An 18,767-nucleotide genomic window follows, 5' to 3' on the forward strand; every position below is an offset into this window, starting at 1 on the left:
CGACACAACCATACTACTGAACCACTATGATAAATTCACCACCTGTTTCTCCTCCCTGCAAAATTCTGCATAAAAAGTGTACATGCACACACCTCAGTGAAATCTCAGATTTACTGCACGCAGTAAATCTGCTTGAAAAAGAGCAGCTGGGGAATTTACATGGTGTTTTGGTTAAATGGAGAAAAAAAAATCACAAAAGCTCGACATGCCTTCCATGTCTGGTGAACTATCTCCCATAGAAACCCTGACACTGGTTTGCCACTGCATCAGTAGTTCGTGTTAGAGAACCTCCAGCCTCCCCAGCTATTTACTGCCTCAGTGCTCCTTTAAAACATCCCGTAGCTGGGGCCCCCGAGCTGCTCAGCCCTGCAAACACACACACACACACACCTCTGCCCCCTCCCCTGCAAGTACAAGTGAGGTTACTGCTGCAGGGCTGATAAGCCAAAACAAAGAGTGCTCAAATTATAGTCCAAAAGCTAATACATCATGTGACATTTTGACAAAGCACGACTTCCTGCATTGTTGTCACTTCTTTGTGACCCCAATTTGAACCCCTAAAACTGCCATAATAATGTCAGTGTAGCCACAAAGACACACTGGCACAGCCTAGTTTAATACTTGCTAAATAAAAGCTATTGCAACTCGGTATTAATGTACACACATGCACAAAGCTGTCTATACTTTTGTTTTTTGCTGAAGACCCTGGAAATATATTTGCGTTAACTTCTGTAACACATCACAGAATTCTATTGCACACACTCCTTTGATGCTGATGGATTTTCATTTGTTTTGTACATTGCTGCAGACACACAATAAACCTCCCTCCCCCCTTTATTCTGTCCTGTTGTGTTTTTGAGGTGAGGTACGGACACGCCGAGGCGGGAAACAGTCAGGACAGGGGAATCCAAAGCGATGGGAGAGAGACTGTTCGGGTGTGGACTTCCGTCAGCCCCTGGGGGAGTTTTAGGGAAGTGGCCAGAGACAAAGCTCCAGAGATGAGAGCACAGGCAGGGGGCAAAGTGCTGCTGGACACTCCCTCGTAGTCTAGCACAACAACACCCCACCCAGCGCACAGGTCGTGTGTTTGCAGCAGAAACTCTCCCTGCTATCCAGCTATGTGAGGGTCCACAAATCAGACCTGCAAATTCCTGATACTCAAAGATATCAGACTTGCAATAATGTCTAAAAGAGTGCCCTGGGGAATAAAATTTTTCTGTAGGCCAACCTGAAAGCTAACGTCGCCCTGGTTCACTTGTCAAAAAGCCAATCGAAATTTTTTTTATTGGATTTTGGATCACTGCAAGATGATGATAAACAAATGTTTATGATACTTGCACTTTTTGTTAAGCCAGATAATCTTGAAATGAAGACCACTTTCAGGATTTTTGATGCTTGATGCATTCGCCAGATGGGAAATGCTATTTCTAGGCTAAAATGAACTGCACTACAGTCATGCTGCCACCGCTATGAGGCTGTAAAGCTGTGCTCAGCGCACTTTGGTTTGATGATATTCTGACGTCTCATCTTTCCGCTAGCAACCATTTTTTTGAGACACATAAAAGCGTCAGAGTTTGCAGGTGGGGTATTTACTGACAAATTGTACGTTGTAGAATAAAACATTAAAGCCTCTTAAGTTTGTATTAAGCATAGACTTTATTGAAGGCTTCTAACCAAAAACACAGTCAAAAACCCCTTGGCTTTAAGATGAGGGAACCTGAGGTGCTGAAGTACAACAGATTTCCGGGTTCAGGGTTTCCCACACATTTAATCTGTGGTGGCCCCCCACAACTAAAATATGTCTCCCCACAAAAAGATTTTCTAATTTTAGAGCTAGAATGTTCATTACGAGGGCTATTGAAATATATATACCATTCATTTATTCATTGACGACACTTAGCAATAGAACGTTGCATTGAAAATGAAATTTGAGCATTCATTCTGCTGGGTCTGAAGGTTTGCATTCACTGGAAGTAGCTGCTGCTCTTATCTATTGCTCTGATCTGATAAGATCAGATCAGCCATGAATAAATCAACAGATCAATTATCCACCCCACAGGTTACAAACTGCTGCTGAGGAAAAAAAGAACTCATGGAGAGCTCGGCCTGCGCTCACAAAAACCTCTGAATCTAGAGAGGAGACACCAAATTGTGCAAAGGGACACAAACATTTATAAGAAAGAAAAAAAAGAAAGCTTGCTTTTGTCGCACCCTAACTCTGTGGGAAACACCGTCAGTACATAACAGAGCTTCTCACGCTGATTTTTCACCTGGATCTCTCTCTACTGGAAATGTCTTTTCATAGCTTCGTCATCTAATCTTTCCAACAGCTTTGCCCACACAGCTGTTGTTGTGGATCCAAAACAGTGGTTGCCACACACTTGATACACAGCGTCAACTAGATAAGTAAGAAATGATGAACAAACAGCTGTGGATCTAATCAGGCCCATCAGACCATATTTTCCACATAAACAAACAATATCACCATACTGGTAATCTAACCCACCACAACCAAACATCAGACCGAGTGGTGCGTCAACCTCTTCCCGTGACTCAGCGGCTGTGCATCCTTTTGCCTCTCCATCAGCTTAGCACCAGCTGACAGTGAGCCCCAAGTCCATGACCACACTTTGGCATCCCAGATTCCCAGCTGACAATTTCTTGGTTCCCATAACATCCTCGCACAGCTGGGAGCGATGATTCCCCAGTGGAAACTCTGAATGTTCACGTCTGGGAATGTGTTAAATTGCTATGTCTTATTATCAGGCCAGGAAAAAGCAGGCTGTAACCAATCAATAAGCATGATGACAGAACAGTTTTTATAAGGCACTGACTCTCACTGGTCTTTTTGTAATGAGCAATTTGCAAAGACTGACGAGCAGCCTCCATTCACAGGGCATGGTGAAGGCAAGAGAGAATAACATGGTCAGCTTTAAAGTTGAGTGGGCAGTTCGGGTGGGTTGAGGGGTCAAGGCAGAATAGGGAACAAGTGCAGAGCGATGCAAGAGCATGTTTATCTGGCCATGTTATCCCTCTGAAGTACTGAAGGGAGGAGAGCGAGGAGCCCCCTTTGTTCCTCAAGAGCCTGCAGATGGCTGTAATCCCTTCCAAAATGCGCACTGAAAATCAATCAAGACAGGGTGGACATGGTGTATGAGTGTGGAGGCGGGAGACACATTTCTCAGGGAGGGGGTCCCGCAAAGAAACACACGGTGGGTCAAACAAGCGTCTTTAGTGCTTTCCCGCCAAAAAAAAGTATTGTAAGGAAAGGCACAAGGAATGAATTGCAACCCCCTCCAAGGAAGGCCCGCTCGCTACCCCTCCGTTTGAACTGAACACAGCTGCCATCTCCTCACCGTGTCCTGGGGGCTGACACCGCCTGCAGGGGGTACAACCACAAAAACCTCCAAACACTGACATCATACTCTAATAAAGCTACTTAGACACATTCACTGTGGCAGGATGAGAGGAAACAGGCTCACGTGGTAGAAAAAAGACGGATGGATGGAAGGACAGATGCTGATGTTTAAAAGGTATGTTTATCATGTTAATCATCAAAGTTTAGGTTGTTAGCATGCTGACATTTGTCAGTAGAGTGCTGCAGGCATGACATTTTTTATAAGCCAATTCCGAAGTTAACATCACCCTGGTTCCCTCAAAAAAAGGACAATTTAATTTTTCTATTGGATTTTGGACTATGCAGAAAATAAGCTCAGTGGCAAAGTTTAAGTTTATAACATTGACATGTTTTGTTCAGCTAGATGATCTTCACAGATAAACAAAACTTTTCACCAGTAGTAAGCTAAGGTAATGTTATAAACAAACTATAGTATGGTAACATACTTTTAAAAGTCACCACCACAACTCGGCTCTAACGCCATTTTCAGTATGATGACATTTTGTCGTCTCATTTAGCCACTTGTTAGCAATTGCCTTTTTTAAGACACGTAAAATGAATGAGTGTGTTATTACTTAAGCATTTTGGCTCGTAGAGCCAAACCAAAATGACCATTTGTATATCAATTCTTCACCACGGTACCTGAATTCATGAAGAAAACTGTTTTTCTCACATGCCTCCATGCATAAGGAAGAATCCAAAAAAGCTAACATTCTTCATGAATTGAAGTAAATAGGGACCCTGTTTAACACCAGCAAAACTATATCAAACATCCGTTCACAAACTCTCAGATAATAAGATCAAATCGAGACACATCGCACCAGACAAAACTCCAAAAACACCGTGGAGGCATATCTGGAAAAACAGCTGGAAGCGCCTCTGGTGTGTGGCCAAAAGTATCACTGACAAGCAGTGTGACTCTTCGCCTTGAACAGAAGAGTTGAAAATATTTTAATTTTCATGCACACCTTAAAACTGCCAGAAAAACACTGCACAGCAGCAAGAGAGAAGTGCCTGATGATGATGTCATTAGTTTTGCAGGTATTTGATGATAAATGAAAGTATCGGACAAATATTAATTTTAAACACAGATCACCAAAGTCATTACAATTTATCCTAAGGGGGACATGAATGCTTGGAGCAATTGGTACTGTAATTTGTCCAATAGTTGCAAAAACAACAAGCTATGTGAACCTTCTGGTGGTGCTGGGGTAAAAGTCAGGAGATAACCTAAGTCAATGGGATTTGTCCTCTGGGGACCATAAACACCAATGCAAAATTTAGCTCATCAAGTGGTGAAAAGACCGACATAGCGACCACACACTGCTAGCAAGGCTAAAACTGAAATATTCGCAAACAACCTTTCTAAAAGATGAACATGTCCTAAGGTTACCTTGCATTTCCCTGCAGCTCATCTTGTGCTAAAAACCTCATCCACAAAGAGAACTCGTACTATAAAGATCAAGATAAAGATAAGATAGCAAATATTAAATAGCAGCTACTATAAAATAAGAAAAAATAACCACAATAAAGCAAGATAAGTTACACTGGGATAGAAAATAGCAGGTAAAAATGAATGAAAGGAAATAATTACACACGAAGAGGATAAAATTACCAGAGTCGCTGGAACTGTTCAAACTGCTAATATTGGGCGGGTTGCTTGTTAACTAGAGCTATGGATGTTAAGAGGAAGGAGAGCTCTACAGCGTCTCCCTGAAGCCTTCTGGACACTAAACCTACAACAGAGTGTACTCACTACAAGGAAGCACACCTGTATATGGAGGGGCTCTCCAACCCTGCCAATTAACCACAAGGATTATACTTTTCTCACAAAACCTGTCTGATTGTCTCTACACAAAGGGGAGAAACCTCCCTGACAGATCAGTTCGGTTCTTTTCTCGCAACCTGCCACCCACCTCTGTGTCTCTCCCATCTAATCCTGCAAAACTGCCTCCCCTCCTGCACCCCATTTTTTTGCCTGTTATCGTTCTCCTCAGAGAAGTCGTCTTGGGTTACCTCCCCAGAGACATTTTGCACTGTGTCTATTGTTCAAATTGTTTATCACGGAAAGAGGTAGGCAGGAACGAAACTGCCACTCACTGTGGTTGTGTTATGTTACTAGTATCTCCTTGCATATTTCGCCATCAGCAATTTTTGTACCAGAAATCACCAGAAATCTTGGCATGAAACTGAAACTGTTTATAGCTGGATAGCACTATAGCAGGGGTTTCAAGATTATTTTAGTTCTGGGGCTACATACAGCCCAATTTGATGTCAAGCAGTCCGGACCAGTAAAACCATCAGATTTAACAAACTTGGACACTGTGAAAATGCTTGATTTTCAGTGTAGGTATAGTTTGAGATGTCCTGAACTCAAATATTTCATATTTGCAGGAATTACAGAGCAATGGTTTTTTTTTTTTTATAGTGCCTTAATTTTTAGATTTGAAGTAATTTCAAAATATGAATATGGCAATTTTACTTGGGAATATTTCTAAATTTTACGCAATCAAAATGCTTGATTTTTGTGTCTGTATATAGTGAGAGATGCTCCCAACTGAAATGCACCAATGCCAGGAATTATCTTATTTTTATTACCAGCAACCCCCAAAAAATCAAAGAAAAAAGACATTTTCCTCACAATTTAGTGGTATTTACTGTTTCATTTATAAGAGTTAAAATCGATCAGGCAGCTTCGGCAGGCCAGTTCTGGCCCGCGGGCCATATGTTTGAAACCCCTGCACCCTGCACGAGGGTGAAACAGGTGAACTGACCCTTTAACAGTGTGAGAGTGTTTTAGGTTGTTTTTCCTTTTAACATTCATGAAATTAAACTTTTAGGCTACATGCTTTCCGCGTGGCGCAATGTGACGAAGCAATGTTAAGTGGCTGCTAAAAGCACTTTTCATGTTGGATCGAGTGAAAAGAAAAAGAAACAGAGAAACTTGTGAAGCCATTTATGCACCAGACGTGCTGACAGTCGGGCGGTATGTTTATATTCCAACAAAGTGCACTCACACATTGTGCATCAGCCCAGCCGCCGTGGCCTGTCTGATGTGTCAGAAGCTCCCGAGCCTTCCTCTCCCTTCGCTCTACGCTCATTCCAGGGGAACATGTGCGCTGGAATTCTCCCCCAATTAAGACAGGGATTAGCCAGGTCCGCTGTGGGAACCAGCCGAGTGTGGGAAAACAGAGGGTCTGTCCCTCTCTCCTTCCCTCACCGACACTCAGCCTCATTCTCACTCGCTCTTGTTCAGCAAGCGGCCTCCCTCCCCTGTCTTTCTCACCCTTACTGTAACTCTTCCTCCTCCCTTTTCTCATCCTATATTCTGTCTTTCCTTAACATTTTATACCTTGCAATTTGTCTCTTTGCAGCTCACTCACTTAAAAAATCAATTTTCTATTGTTTTCCCTCTCATCTTTATAATTATGCACGCTAATCCCCTTTATTTTTTCTTCTTTTCATTCTTTTTTTCACCCTCTTTCTTCGCCACCCTTCTCCATAGCTTTCAGTCCTGATTCTTCAAGGTTTTCTGAAGTGCACGGTTCTTCTGTGCTCCCCTCTCCTGCCCCTTCCCTCCTCCCTCTTAATGCCTCTCTAGCCTTCATACTGAAAGCTTGTCTGGGGGGGGAAGGCTGGGGTCTCTTAAAATGAATAGTCTGAGACTGTCAGACTGAAAGAGGGGGCGAAAAGACAGCTCATCAGAAAAGAAAAGACAGGTGTCTCAGAAAACAGACAGTTACAGAGTTTATGTTGCATAAGCTGTTTAATATCCAACATAAAAACTGTATTTAACTGATCCTATCTTTGGTACATTATCTGCGGCAACCTAAAAAAACAATCATAATTCACATCGGTGCCATGGGAGAATGAAAGAAATAACCCATAAAACATGAATGAGCAATAACTGGACATCCATGGGAACATCCTGGATGAGGTTTCGTGCTCACTTTTCCATTGTCACTACATTTCTTTCTCATGATCTCGCAATACTCTCACTATCACACCAGATTCCTCTCCCACTGCCTCCACATTCCTCTTACTCATTGTCACCTTTTCTTCCTCATTCCCACTCTGCCTCTACTTTCCTTGCGTTCCCATAAATCCTTTCCCTGTGCGCTCCTCCACACAAGGCTTGTCCGTTCCAATTATGGCAGGGCCGTCCAGCCCCCCGGCTCACACACACTCTGCACACACAGCCCGCTCTCATTAAGCCTGTATCAATTAGGCATTAACCTCCTAAAACAAAGGGCCTCTTGACGAGCGGCCCATCGCAGGCCATGTGAGGTACTTCCTCTGCATCGCTCCACCCTGCTTCCCATCCTCAGAACGACACATTCATGCAACCTCTTTCCCACTGTGCTGCTCTCAAAACAAAATCTGGGCCCAAGGCATCATCAACAAAACAGAAGAGAGTAGAGAAAGTGAATACGTGTCAAATATTTATTTGTATTTGAAATGCTGATTAGGTCAGGGTCTGCACATAAACCAGAATGCTAATGCTCTATGAGTATTTGCTAAAACCAGTCACAACTGTTATATGATTTGACTAAAGCTTCTGTCTAAAACAGCAGTTTCATATGCTTACTGACATTTATAAATAAAAGGTAGCATTTTCTTCGCAGCTCTGTAATACCCTCTGATAGAGTTTTTACTCTTAATCAGAAGCAAGTCATTAGCCCTTTATATTCTGCCTATTTAAGGTAGGAATATTGCGCTGTTATGCTGCCTTGCCATTCTGTATAGAAGGTACAACCACAGAATGAGTGAAGAGAGTTGTCTTGCCTTTAAGCTGCCATGGGAGGTAGTAAAAGTGCCGAAAAGAGGTGTGTGAGCTACCTAAAAATAAATCAATACCCCTTACTCCTTACCCTCTGAGCAGTCGATGAGATCAACCCCCATATAACAGAGACGCTGAAGAACTGGTTTTGTCATGGTGTGCCATTGTTATTGTATAGAAAGCACTGCAGACGTGTATAATACATGTTACACTAGAGGCAGATGCTGTTGCATTTATACATCATGTCCATCACGCCTCTTTTGATTCTGCGATGCCGGCATGCTGTCTTAAATCACATGTTGGAGTGGCATCATGTCGCCGCTGTTTGGTTCTGTGTACAAAAGTAAAGGCGGCAGGAAGAAGGGACTTTATAGTGACCCTATAGTGCAATCACTGTTTAAAAAGGGCTTTTGTTTTAAATGTTCAAGTTATGCCAGCCTTTCACCAAATGACTTTTGAAGGAAATTCCCGGACAAAGACATATTTCTAGTGTCAAAAAAAAAAAAAAAAAAAACGCAAAAAAAACCATGTTAAATATTATCAGAGTTTTTTTAAGTCTCGGCTCATGCAAGTTCTAAAGTTAAATGTTAAACATTATGTGAACATTATCAACAACCAAAAGCTGAGCTCTCTCCAGCACCAAACAAAGAAGACACAGACCAGGTAAACAGTAAACATGGAGGGTGCACTGCGAAGGTGCAAGAGCATTAACAGGTCAAGTCATTTTTAAATTTAAGTTGTTTTTGGTTGCAACAGTTTTGAGACCAGTTGAATCTAATCTAATGGTTATTATGATATTATTATGATATATTATTTGCATCATAATAGTGACCACATACGGTGCTTCATAAAAGCTGTTCACAGTCCAACAAGTTAAGTTTTCCAAAATGCCTCAAGTTGGGAAGAAAACTTGGCACTTTGCCTCGGGGACCAGCTGTGGTGCACCGGACTTCAACGTCTTCTCTGTAAACTTGTAATGTTACAATTTTCACTGCTTACTTTTCCTTTTTTGTTTACCCAAAGTAAACTTATTTGCACAATTTGTAGAGGCCTCTGGAGGCGCATCGTCTGTCCGTCTTTGTTGACGAAGCAGCAAGGAACAACCTGGTTTTGATTTTCCCACAGATCTGCCGGTGAGAGGAGTGGTCCCCAGCACCCAGTGCTTTGGCACAGTGACTATGTTGGCACAGGCCCAAGTTGAACACCCCCTGTCCCCCACCACCCCCTTTCCCAGGGCCCTGGGAGTGTAATACATTACTAACAAAATCCCACTTCCCATTCCTCTCAAACTTTCACACCCCTGCTCCCTCCCTCCCACGGCTGGCATGCCCCCTGAAAAGGGGATTGGGGTGACATCGTATGACTCTGTCTATCTCGTCTATTTTTCCCATCATTCCCTAAAGTATATTAGCTTCAAATTTGTTTTTTTTTTTCAACATAAATCTTACCAACATTTTTAAACCAAACACCTCCATTTCTGAAAGTACATTTTCTAAAAAGGATTTTCCAATTATAAAGTTATGCCAGACATGGCACTGTGGCAGAAACCCAGCTACCAAAACACGCTAGAAAAAAAATGCAGACCCTTTCACTGTTAAAGGGATTTAAAGGGAATAGCTGCCTATTCACACCAACATTGAGGTGATAAATATGAACCCTAAATCTGGAAAAAGCCTGGCTTGTTTGCGCCGCAGTTCTCAGCACTGCATTGAGGAGAAAGTATTCACGGGCGTGTATGTGTCTGGGTAACATGTAATGACATTATTCTCACCAGGGTGACCCCTCATTGTCACCACGCTTTCTTCTCCCGAACTCGTGAAATTGACATAAGCTTTACAAACATTCCAGGCATTTTTTTCTCAAGGCCAGATCTCTTTGGGGGCCTTTCATAGAGAAAACCACCAGTATGAGCAGCACCACCTAGTGATGGCATGAATGCGCACCATACATATGTTCTCTTGTCGAAACAAGGTATTAAGTCAGATTTAACATTAGTAGCCACTTGAAAAGAAATTAAATGTTTTAATTGAACCAGCTTAGTATCATCGATTTCTGTATGATTTCACTAATAACTGTCATTTGTAATGTTCAGATTTAATATGCACGGGGTTTAACTATAAAACAGTGTAATTGTGAATTACCTTGTATTGTATGTTCTGATTTTGTGGCCAGTTCTCTTAATAGAGCGATGAATTAGCACTTTGGGAACGCCCGGTCTTCTGTGTCCTGTGCAGTCTGCAGAGATGTGAGATCTCCTCTTTATACCTGCAGGTAATGGTAAAGCTCATGTTAGCGCTCTAATGAAGGTGAACATTATATGACGCACAAATGAGGTGATTTCCTCACCTTCCTAGGTGGTTGTCAATATAGTCCTGCAATTCTGACACCTGCGCCTCTGCAACCGTTGCTCTGGTGATGAGAAGGGTGCGCTCCTTCTCAAAGCCAGCCTGTTTAAAGGAAGGAAATCTTCAAATCAGCAAGAAAAAAGTGTATTTCTTCAAACAAAAGCTTTGAAGCAGGTTATAAAAGTTTTTTGTGTGAAGGATGTGATTTGACAACTGAAATATTAAGGTGTGAGAGAGTTTTGTTTACCAGTGTAGAGTCCGTCATCTCCCTCAGCTGTTTCCTTATGTCCATCCAGGATTCCTCACATGCCGGCCTGATAAAGTTACATTTTCCATAACTGTTTATGACACAATACACAGCTGACCACATCTGTCGAAAATGCAAAAAATGACACTCACTTCTCATGGCTTAGATTCTGGACCGGCATTTTGGGGACAGCCACCTAGAACACAGAAGTCAAAGTGAAGGTCTTGAATCAATATAAATATAAACATGTATGTGAAATAATACATTTGAAGTGTGTAACATCTGGGCTACAACATTTTATTCCTAAAAATTGAGAACTGTTATTTTTGTTATGCTCTTTTGAAGGTCTGACTTTCATTGATTTTTTTTCTTTTTCCCATGCAAACTTCGTTTGATGAGGAGGCCGAGGCACACAATCTACTCTGAAACAATTATCTAAACTCATTAAAGGAAAAACTTTTAATTCAGAAAAATACAGGCTCTAAAGCTAATTCTTTAACAGGTTCTATTTCCTTTGTTTAACCTGCACATTAACAGACATGTAAAAACAACAAACAACATAGGATGTCACTTTAAAATTTCTCGGGCAGGTGCAGTTTCTTCCTGGAGTCCTTGCTGGCTGGAAGTTGCTGTGCTACTATGCAAATCAGCATATTTACAAAAAAGGCAGAAAATGTCTTTAAAAGCATGTCTAAAATAAAAATTAACTGCTGAAACTACTCTGACAGTAACCATGACACCCAGCCAGTAAAGATTTAATAGCATCCCAGTGCTGCAACATGATCTGCACTCCATCTCAGCATTAAAGCATTTTGTTGCTGTATGAAACAAACTTTGAAGTCTTTTTTTTGATAACCGGTCACAAAACAAATGCTGTTTGGCTTTACAAAGGAAGTACCGAAACAAAGATAAATCCCCAAAGACCAAATACAACCATTCACCAGACAAAACAAAAGCAGATCAACCCATTTAAAAGCAGCCTTCTTTCTTTTGCATTACCTGCTGCCTGGCCGCCTGCAGATGACCCTCCAGCCTCGCTTTGTCCTGGCGCAGTTGCTGAAGCTCCTTCACAGTTTCATCTCTGAGCTCAGTGGGTTCCAGGTTGAAGTGGGCTTCTGGGGGTCCAGGGTCAAGACTGCTCTCTGGTTCAGCCAAGATCTGCTCCCTCTGAACCCTAAAGATCACAGTGCAACATTAAAGGCCAGTTACTCATAATGGATCAACTGGGAATTTGCTCTTAATGGCAGTGCTAGGACGCTACCCCCCCTACTTTTATCCAACAAAATCCTCTTACGTCTTAATCTTTTTATTTGTTACCTTTAAAATTAGAGCCCTAATTGAATTATTGTATTTCTTTAATGGCACTGTTGTTTATCAAAATACACATTACACTAGTGAAGTCTCACATTATATTTGAGTCATTCCAACATAGGCAATTTAATTCATAAGTAAAGAATTTATTTATAGTGTATATTCCCGGGCCCTCTCAACCTGAGGGCCCGGGAACCTCTTAAAGGGTCCTGAGATAAATGTTGAGGGGGTCCAGATGATTAAATATAAGTAAACTAAAATTACTGCCTTGCAGTTGTGTGCCTCCTTCAAACGATCAACTTTTAATTTACATCCCTGTCTGTTCACACTCACATCGTACATGAAATATATAAAGAGAAGACTTTGAAGGAATTTAATAAAAAAGGTATTCAGTGTTTTTTTTCTTTTGTCAAGATGTAAGTTATCACTATATCAACGTATATGATTCCAAATGTACAAAGTATGGTTACGATCTCCCTTTCTGTTTCTGAGTTATGATGTTGAATAAAGGCCAAAAAACGGATTTTTGCAGATCACTACGATTTCACAGTGAAGTTGAGCAAGGAGAATCACTCACATGTTCACAACTCATAGATGTGCAAGTTGTCGTGAAGGGTTACAAGTGGACATGGCTTTGTATATTATCTCTTCTTAACATACACCACGCAGTTTGAGCACAAAGTATCACCCAGATACACTACAAGGGATGTTGCAATGTGAAGAGGGGATGAGATTTGTGATTTGCCCTCTGCAAGTGAGTACAAGTCTAAGTTATTTTTTGATAACTAATTGAATTTTCTGAGGTTTTAATCATTTACTTGCAAAAATGATTAAGTTTTGTGATTTGTGCACTGCCATATTTGGAGAGAAAAAGGAAACTTCATGGACGTCAGGATGCAGTATCAATTTTGATCAATGAAAATAGGCTGGAGGCAAGTACGTGAAACTTTGACCACTCCTCTGGTGGAGCACACCTTCCAGTGAGCTGAGTCCTTAAATCCAACCCCTGGTCCTTTTTGCATATTATCCCCTCCCTCTACCCCCTTTCATGTCACTCTCCAGCTGTCTGTAATATAGGCAAAACAAAAAGAAAGAAAGAAAAAAAAATAGAGCTGGGTTGAGCATCTCTTTAAAAGAACATGCCGCTTAGCTTGTTCACTTGTGCACAGAGCAGGTTAGGAAAGACTTAAACAATATGTGTACACACTGAAAAGTAGGACATAAAAAGACATACCCATCCAAACGAACAGTAAAGCACACAGGAAGTCCCACCTGTATGCAATGAGGAGCGTATGATGGGTCTTGGTGACCTTCTGAAGTCTCTTCTTATACGAGCGAGCAGCAGATGCGAGCTGTTCCTCCCTGACTCTGTAGGATGAACGAACATCCTGGAGCATGCTGTCCACATGTGTCCTCATCTTTGAGGTCTCTGGAGGGCTTTTACCTTCTCCAAGTCCATCAGTGTACTCCTAAATGAAAAGACACACAGATGGATGTTGTGTAAGAGATTGTCCCACATTACTTTGTAAGACATGCTGGTGTGAACACTGCAACTCACAGCTAAGTCCTGTAAATAGCACACAAGCCTTGCACGGTATTCCTCATTCAGCTCTTTGACCTGAAGCTGCAGCTTTGAGTTCTCTTCTTCTACCTCCTTCATATGGCTCTGAGAGCACATCAGGGCCTTGGATTCAATTAACACAAACATGATTTGACATAATTCACCAATTCAACATTAATTCAGAAGTTGCACAACAATGATGGTATCGTCAATCATTTGAGGAAGTTCTGTAAAATTAGTATTCACGCTTACCGCACTCTGCTCATAGAGTTCCTGTTGGCTCTTACGGATTGCTCTCTTGTTCTCCTGCTGCTCTTTACCCATCACCACCCTGCTGACCAAACACAGGCTATACAAAAAGAGAGTAGCCACCAAAATCCACTGACAGCCACATCACAGGGACATTGCAAAGAGACCACATCACAGCAGAGAAAGCCGCAGCTTAAAATCAAAGAGGGGACCCACAGAGCAGATGCGTATGGGATGAACACAAGAGCATACATCCTGAGATGAGTTTGGCCTTTTGATAACTGGAAATGGAAAGATAATAATGTTTCATCTTAATTAAGCTTGCGCACGAGTAATGACAAACATTCACTGGCACTCACACTCTCTCCTCCAGTTTCTTCTGCTGCTCCTCGTAGCTGTTCTTCATTTTCTCCAGCATGTCTTTGATCTCATCTTGGTTTCCAAGTAGCTATGAGAGAGCATATGAATGAACAGGGAAAGGAGGTAGTTAGATGGTTTACATATGACCATAAAACATATGTGTTGGTCACTGTTTCCAAGAAGGATACACAGTACGCTTTGTACAAAAAATACTTGCAGTTTTTTCCATAGTTTTTTGCTCCTTGTCCAAAGCTGCCAGATCCTCAACCTATTAACACAGTGATGTTATTAAATTGGAATGAACATTTGCAGGTCCAGTGTGCAGGATTTTGGGGGATATATTAGCAGAGAAGGAATATAGTTTAATAAGTATGTTTTCTTTAGTGTATAATCACACGCAAGTGAGATTTCTTGTATTTTTGTGCCTTGTTTTGGAGATAATTCAGCTACTAGTAAAAATTTGAGCACATATTAGCAGGTGATGGGCTTGCACAAACAGCCTTAGAGAAACACTGACCTGTAATGCGAAACTGCTTTGTCAGTGATCGGTTTTAATCATCTGGTCTGGAGACCACTGCAAATAATCTGGCGCTGGGTAAAAACCTCCTCAACAATGAAAACCGAAGAAATCTGGACTGGTAATCCAGTTGCAATCTCCTCAACACTACACACCACCAAATCCTAAACACTTCTCTTTTATATAAAACAATGGCAAATACAATATTTTAAACTGGAGTTTTAGTGCGCGCCAAAATGAAAAGTTTTTCTGAAGTCAAAATAAAATCTGTTTTAGTGAATAATGATCTTACTTTGCCTCTAAAAACACATTCAACTTCTTGCACTACCACAGTTTTGTCCATCAGCACAAAATAACAAATTTTGTGGGAAATATCCGTGTTGGATACCCAAAGGTACAGTCAAGTCATGTTGCAATGTGGTGTATGAACTGTTTGGAGAAATGTTAGACACATGATCCTCACAAGACGTGTTTTATTTTCTCATTTTACATGTAAAAAAACAAAACATGTTCTGCTTATGTTAGAGCTGAATAACATTTTTTCTTTTAGATATCTGAGATTACACTAACATGATCTGTGTTTGGTTTCTCAACAAAACAGAATAGTTTCAATAATGATAACATTTAATCTTGGTGTGGGCTGCTACAGCAAAAGCCCCCAAAGGTCGTGGAACTATGAAGTGACATGAACTTAACTCAGGAATTAAAATCAAAAAACTTGCCTATTCATATTTGCATTTATGTTGCATCTTAAGAGCGCTGAAGGAAAACTGTCTTACCTTGACTCTGTAACGTGACATGCGGCTGATCAAGGCCCGCACCCTGTCCAGCTCGCTGTGCAGGCCCTGAGTGGTGGTCTCCACACTCTGCTGCTGCTCCTCCAGCTGCCTGCGGAGGGCGTCCTGGGCCTGGGCCAGTGCTAGCAGCTCAGCACTCAGCTCTTTACTCTGAGCCACCTCGACATCACGGGCCTCAGCCAGAGCTAGATAGTTCTTCTTCAGTGTGGTGTACTCCTCTGTCAGTTCTTGGCCGCTTTTTTCCCCCACCTTCAGACGAGCCTCAGCAGACTGGAGTTCCCTAACTAAGTTGTCTCGCCCCATCTCAAGCTCTGTTATTACACTGACTTGGTTTAATATCTAAAAGGAAGAAATACAGTGCAGCACAAACAGCTTCAGTAATTCAGGATCAAAGTGAATATAAGCATGTATAGGAGAGTTCATCCATAAAAAAATAATTTCACCCCTTTGGGTTTATTGAATCGTCTTGTCCTAAAATCCTCACAAATCAGATAAAGGCTGCATTTAACCTGTGTTTAATTACCACTACATCCCTTCAAGTGTAATCTCACCTTGTTTTTCAGCTCAAATGTCTCCTCTTCAAACTGCTCTCTCATCTTGTTTGTCTGAATTTTCTCCTCCACAAGCTCTTTAGATATCTGAAAGATGAGAGTAGCCATGGATTGATTCCTGAACAGACCTAATGGGCAAAAGCCTAGCAGCCCTAACTGTCAGGGCCCCCCGTGACCTTCACCTGCAAAGTGTCACCCAAAGAGAAACATAATGACCAGGAAGAGACTTATATACATCTTTCCCACCAAAATTAGCACATGCATGCAAGTTTTTTAAACAAGGGTAAACCCGCTGACAATAGGCTATCGACTCCTTTCCCATTGCCAGTGGGGCAGAGCTTTACACACTTCTGCTGCAGATGAGTGTGCCTTTTGTGTTTTTTTCTTTTCTTTTTTTTTTTTTTTTGGTATGTCTATGCGACATCACAGAGGAACCAGAGAACAGATCAACGATAGAAAGCAACATGGACACAGGTCTGTGAAAACTTTACAGCGGTTACCTAACTTATTAGCTCTTTCTTATTCAGTCTCTCTTTCAAACCCAGCAGAGACTAATTTGGATTGATATTTTAGTGCTGCTAAGGAGGAGATGAACAGTAATGACCACAAAAAGATGCAAAGGAACAAGAAAGAGACACATAATAGTTATAAAAATGGCAACAACCACAGATACAAAAAATTACTAAAAAGCCACATTTTTCAAATTACTTCAAAAAAACCCACTATACTCAAAAATGACCACAAAAGGCTGAAAATTACCTAAATAAGCCAAATTACCTCAAAGAAGCCCAAAATGACTGTGTCTAACGCAAAACTACAAAAAGATGCATAACTACAACAAAGAGATGCAACACATACTACATACTACATATTTATGGCAGCCCCCCTCAGTGAAAATATGTGTATAAATGATCCCAGTGAACAGAAAACCACACAAAGAGGCATATTGACTGCAATAAGATGCAAAACAGCAACAACAGCAGAAAGTGGACAAACTACCACAAAGTCTGTGTTTCTTGTTCCTATGAAGAGAGGTGGTGGGGCTGCCTTTTGCATATCTGTACGAACATTGTCTCATAATCCACACACACATTCTTCTGGTTTCATACAGAACATACAGAAACATATAGTTTGTACAAACTATACATAGCTCATGAACACCACCTTCAGTTTGTCCTCTTCACTTTGCACCAGCCTGCAGGACAGGTCTGTGTTGGAGCTGGCCAGGTGGCCCAGTCTGCTCTCCAGGTAGCCCACTTTGGTAAACAGGCGTTCAGTTTTGTCACGCAGCTGCAACTGAAGTGTATAGAAACACGTTTCCACAACGCACATTAAGGCAAATGTTTCCCTTGGATTATCCACAAGTTTGCCAGCTTACTTCAGAACAAACTACAGAGTAAAACTGTTTACCGTTGTTTACTGTTTAACTGTTAACCTTTTTGTTTAGGAGTGAAGAGTGCGTAAAATCAATGCATATGAAGAATGACAAGTGTATTTTACTTACATTTTCTTCTGTCAGAGCTTGAATTCGCTCCTGAAGTTCATCTGAAATGTTCTGGTTTTCTTGTGGGTCCATCTTTATTCACTGACACTGTCAACAGCCACTTACATTACTGTATCTAACAACAATATGTTGCCATGGCTTAACAACACAAAGACTGGTATGGACACTTTGTTTGGTTTTTGCATACTTTTTCAGCTTGGATATTAACGCTAAGTTACTACTTACTTAAAGACACAAATGCTACTGTGAAATGATTTATGGTTCTTTAACAAAGCGTCTAAAACTGTACAAACTGTATGGGAACTTAGACCTATATTGCATTATTGCTTATAAATGTGTGCTTATATGTGTTTTCACAGTTTATTGTTTCAGCCTGGAAGACAAGGCCGGCCTCTCCTGTTAAATAAATGTGAGCCACTGCTGCTAATGTTAACAGCGGCCCAAGTCATTGACAGCAGCGCCATCGTGTGACTACAGTTGGAACATTATAATTTACTGGATAACATGTCACCTATATATCATTGGTAGGGACTTTATTTATCAGAATAGGGGGTGTCTGGGGTGTGATTTTTTTTAAAATATAAAAATATTTTTCTTGAGCCATGCATGACCCTCCCTCCGCCATAAAGAAAACATGTTTCACAGTTTGCAGTTATAGGAAATGGTGTGATTTTGGAGATTTGTAGAAGAAACATGCCTTTCACACCCACTTACTGGTTTTTGGAATCTGAGAGTATTAAAAAAAATACAAAATACAACCATTTAAAGTTGAATGTCCCTACCCTAAGCCTCCCCACTTATAAATAACAAACAGGGCCTAATCGTAGATGGATGACTAAACAGGCCTACCAGGCACTGGCCCAGGGGCCCAAAGCTTCAAAACCTGCAAAACGTCCCTCACATTAACAAGCACCAACCAGGAAGAGAATCAAAATCACAAAGAAGAGGAATTGTTGAGACACAAAATTACTACAAAAAGACAGAAAACCGAAAAAAGGCTCTCAATCAGTTTAAGGAGACATAAAATGACCTAAAGTGACACGAAATTAATACAAAGAGACACACACACACACACACACACACACACACACACACACACACGCACACACACACTGTAAGGCCTTCTGCATTTATGTGCCCGGGGGCCC

General features: G+C 41.3%; 1 protein-coding gene across 1 annotated transcript in view; it reads right to left on the minus strand.

The window, feature by feature from the left end:
* ccdc78 (coiled-coil domain containing 78) overlaps nt 1-18,037 on the minus strand; it is a 43,553-nt gene extending 25,516 nt beyond the window's left edge. The window contains exons 1-14 of the mRNA XM_088069973.1: nt 17,620-18,037; nt 17,280-17,411; nt 16,116-16,202; nt 15,547-15,903; nt 14,468-14,518; nt 14,250-14,338; nt 13,894-13,972; nt 13,639-13,764; nt 13,353-13,549; nt 11,769-11,943; nt 10,922-10,965; nt 10,770-10,836; nt 10,524-10,624; nt 10,319-10,442 (exon numbers count right to left, since the gene is read on the minus strand). Of these exons, the coding sequence (XP_087926099.1) occupies nt 10,355-10,442; nt 10,524-10,624; nt 10,770-10,836; nt 10,922-10,965; nt 11,769-11,943; nt 13,353-13,549; nt 13,639-13,764; nt 13,894-13,972; nt 14,250-14,338; nt 14,468-14,518; nt 15,547-15,903; nt 16,116-16,202; nt 17,280-17,411; nt 17,620-17,691 (1,665 nt within the window). The 5' untranslated portion in view covers nt 17,692-18,037 and the 3' untranslated portion in view covers nt 10,319-10,354. The remainder of the gene's footprint in view (nt 1-10,318; nt 10,443-10,523; nt 10,625-10,769; nt 10,837-10,921; nt 10,966-11,768; nt 11,944-13,352; nt 13,550-13,638; nt 13,765-13,893; nt 13,973-14,249; nt 14,339-14,467; nt 14,519-15,546; nt 15,904-16,115; nt 16,203-17,279; nt 17,412-17,619) is intronic.
* Nucleotides 18,038-18,767: the final 730 nt, after the last annotated feature.

The sequence above is a fragment of the Plectropomus leopardus genome, chromosome 19 (genome assembly GCF_026936395.1).
Source record: "Plectropomus leopardus strain MGB_pleo_1.0 chromosome 19, ASM2693639v1, whole genome shotgun sequence".
In the NCBI taxonomy this organism is placed as follows: Eukaryota; Metazoa; Chordata; class Actinopteri; order Perciformes; family Serranidae; genus Plectropomus; species Plectropomus leopardus.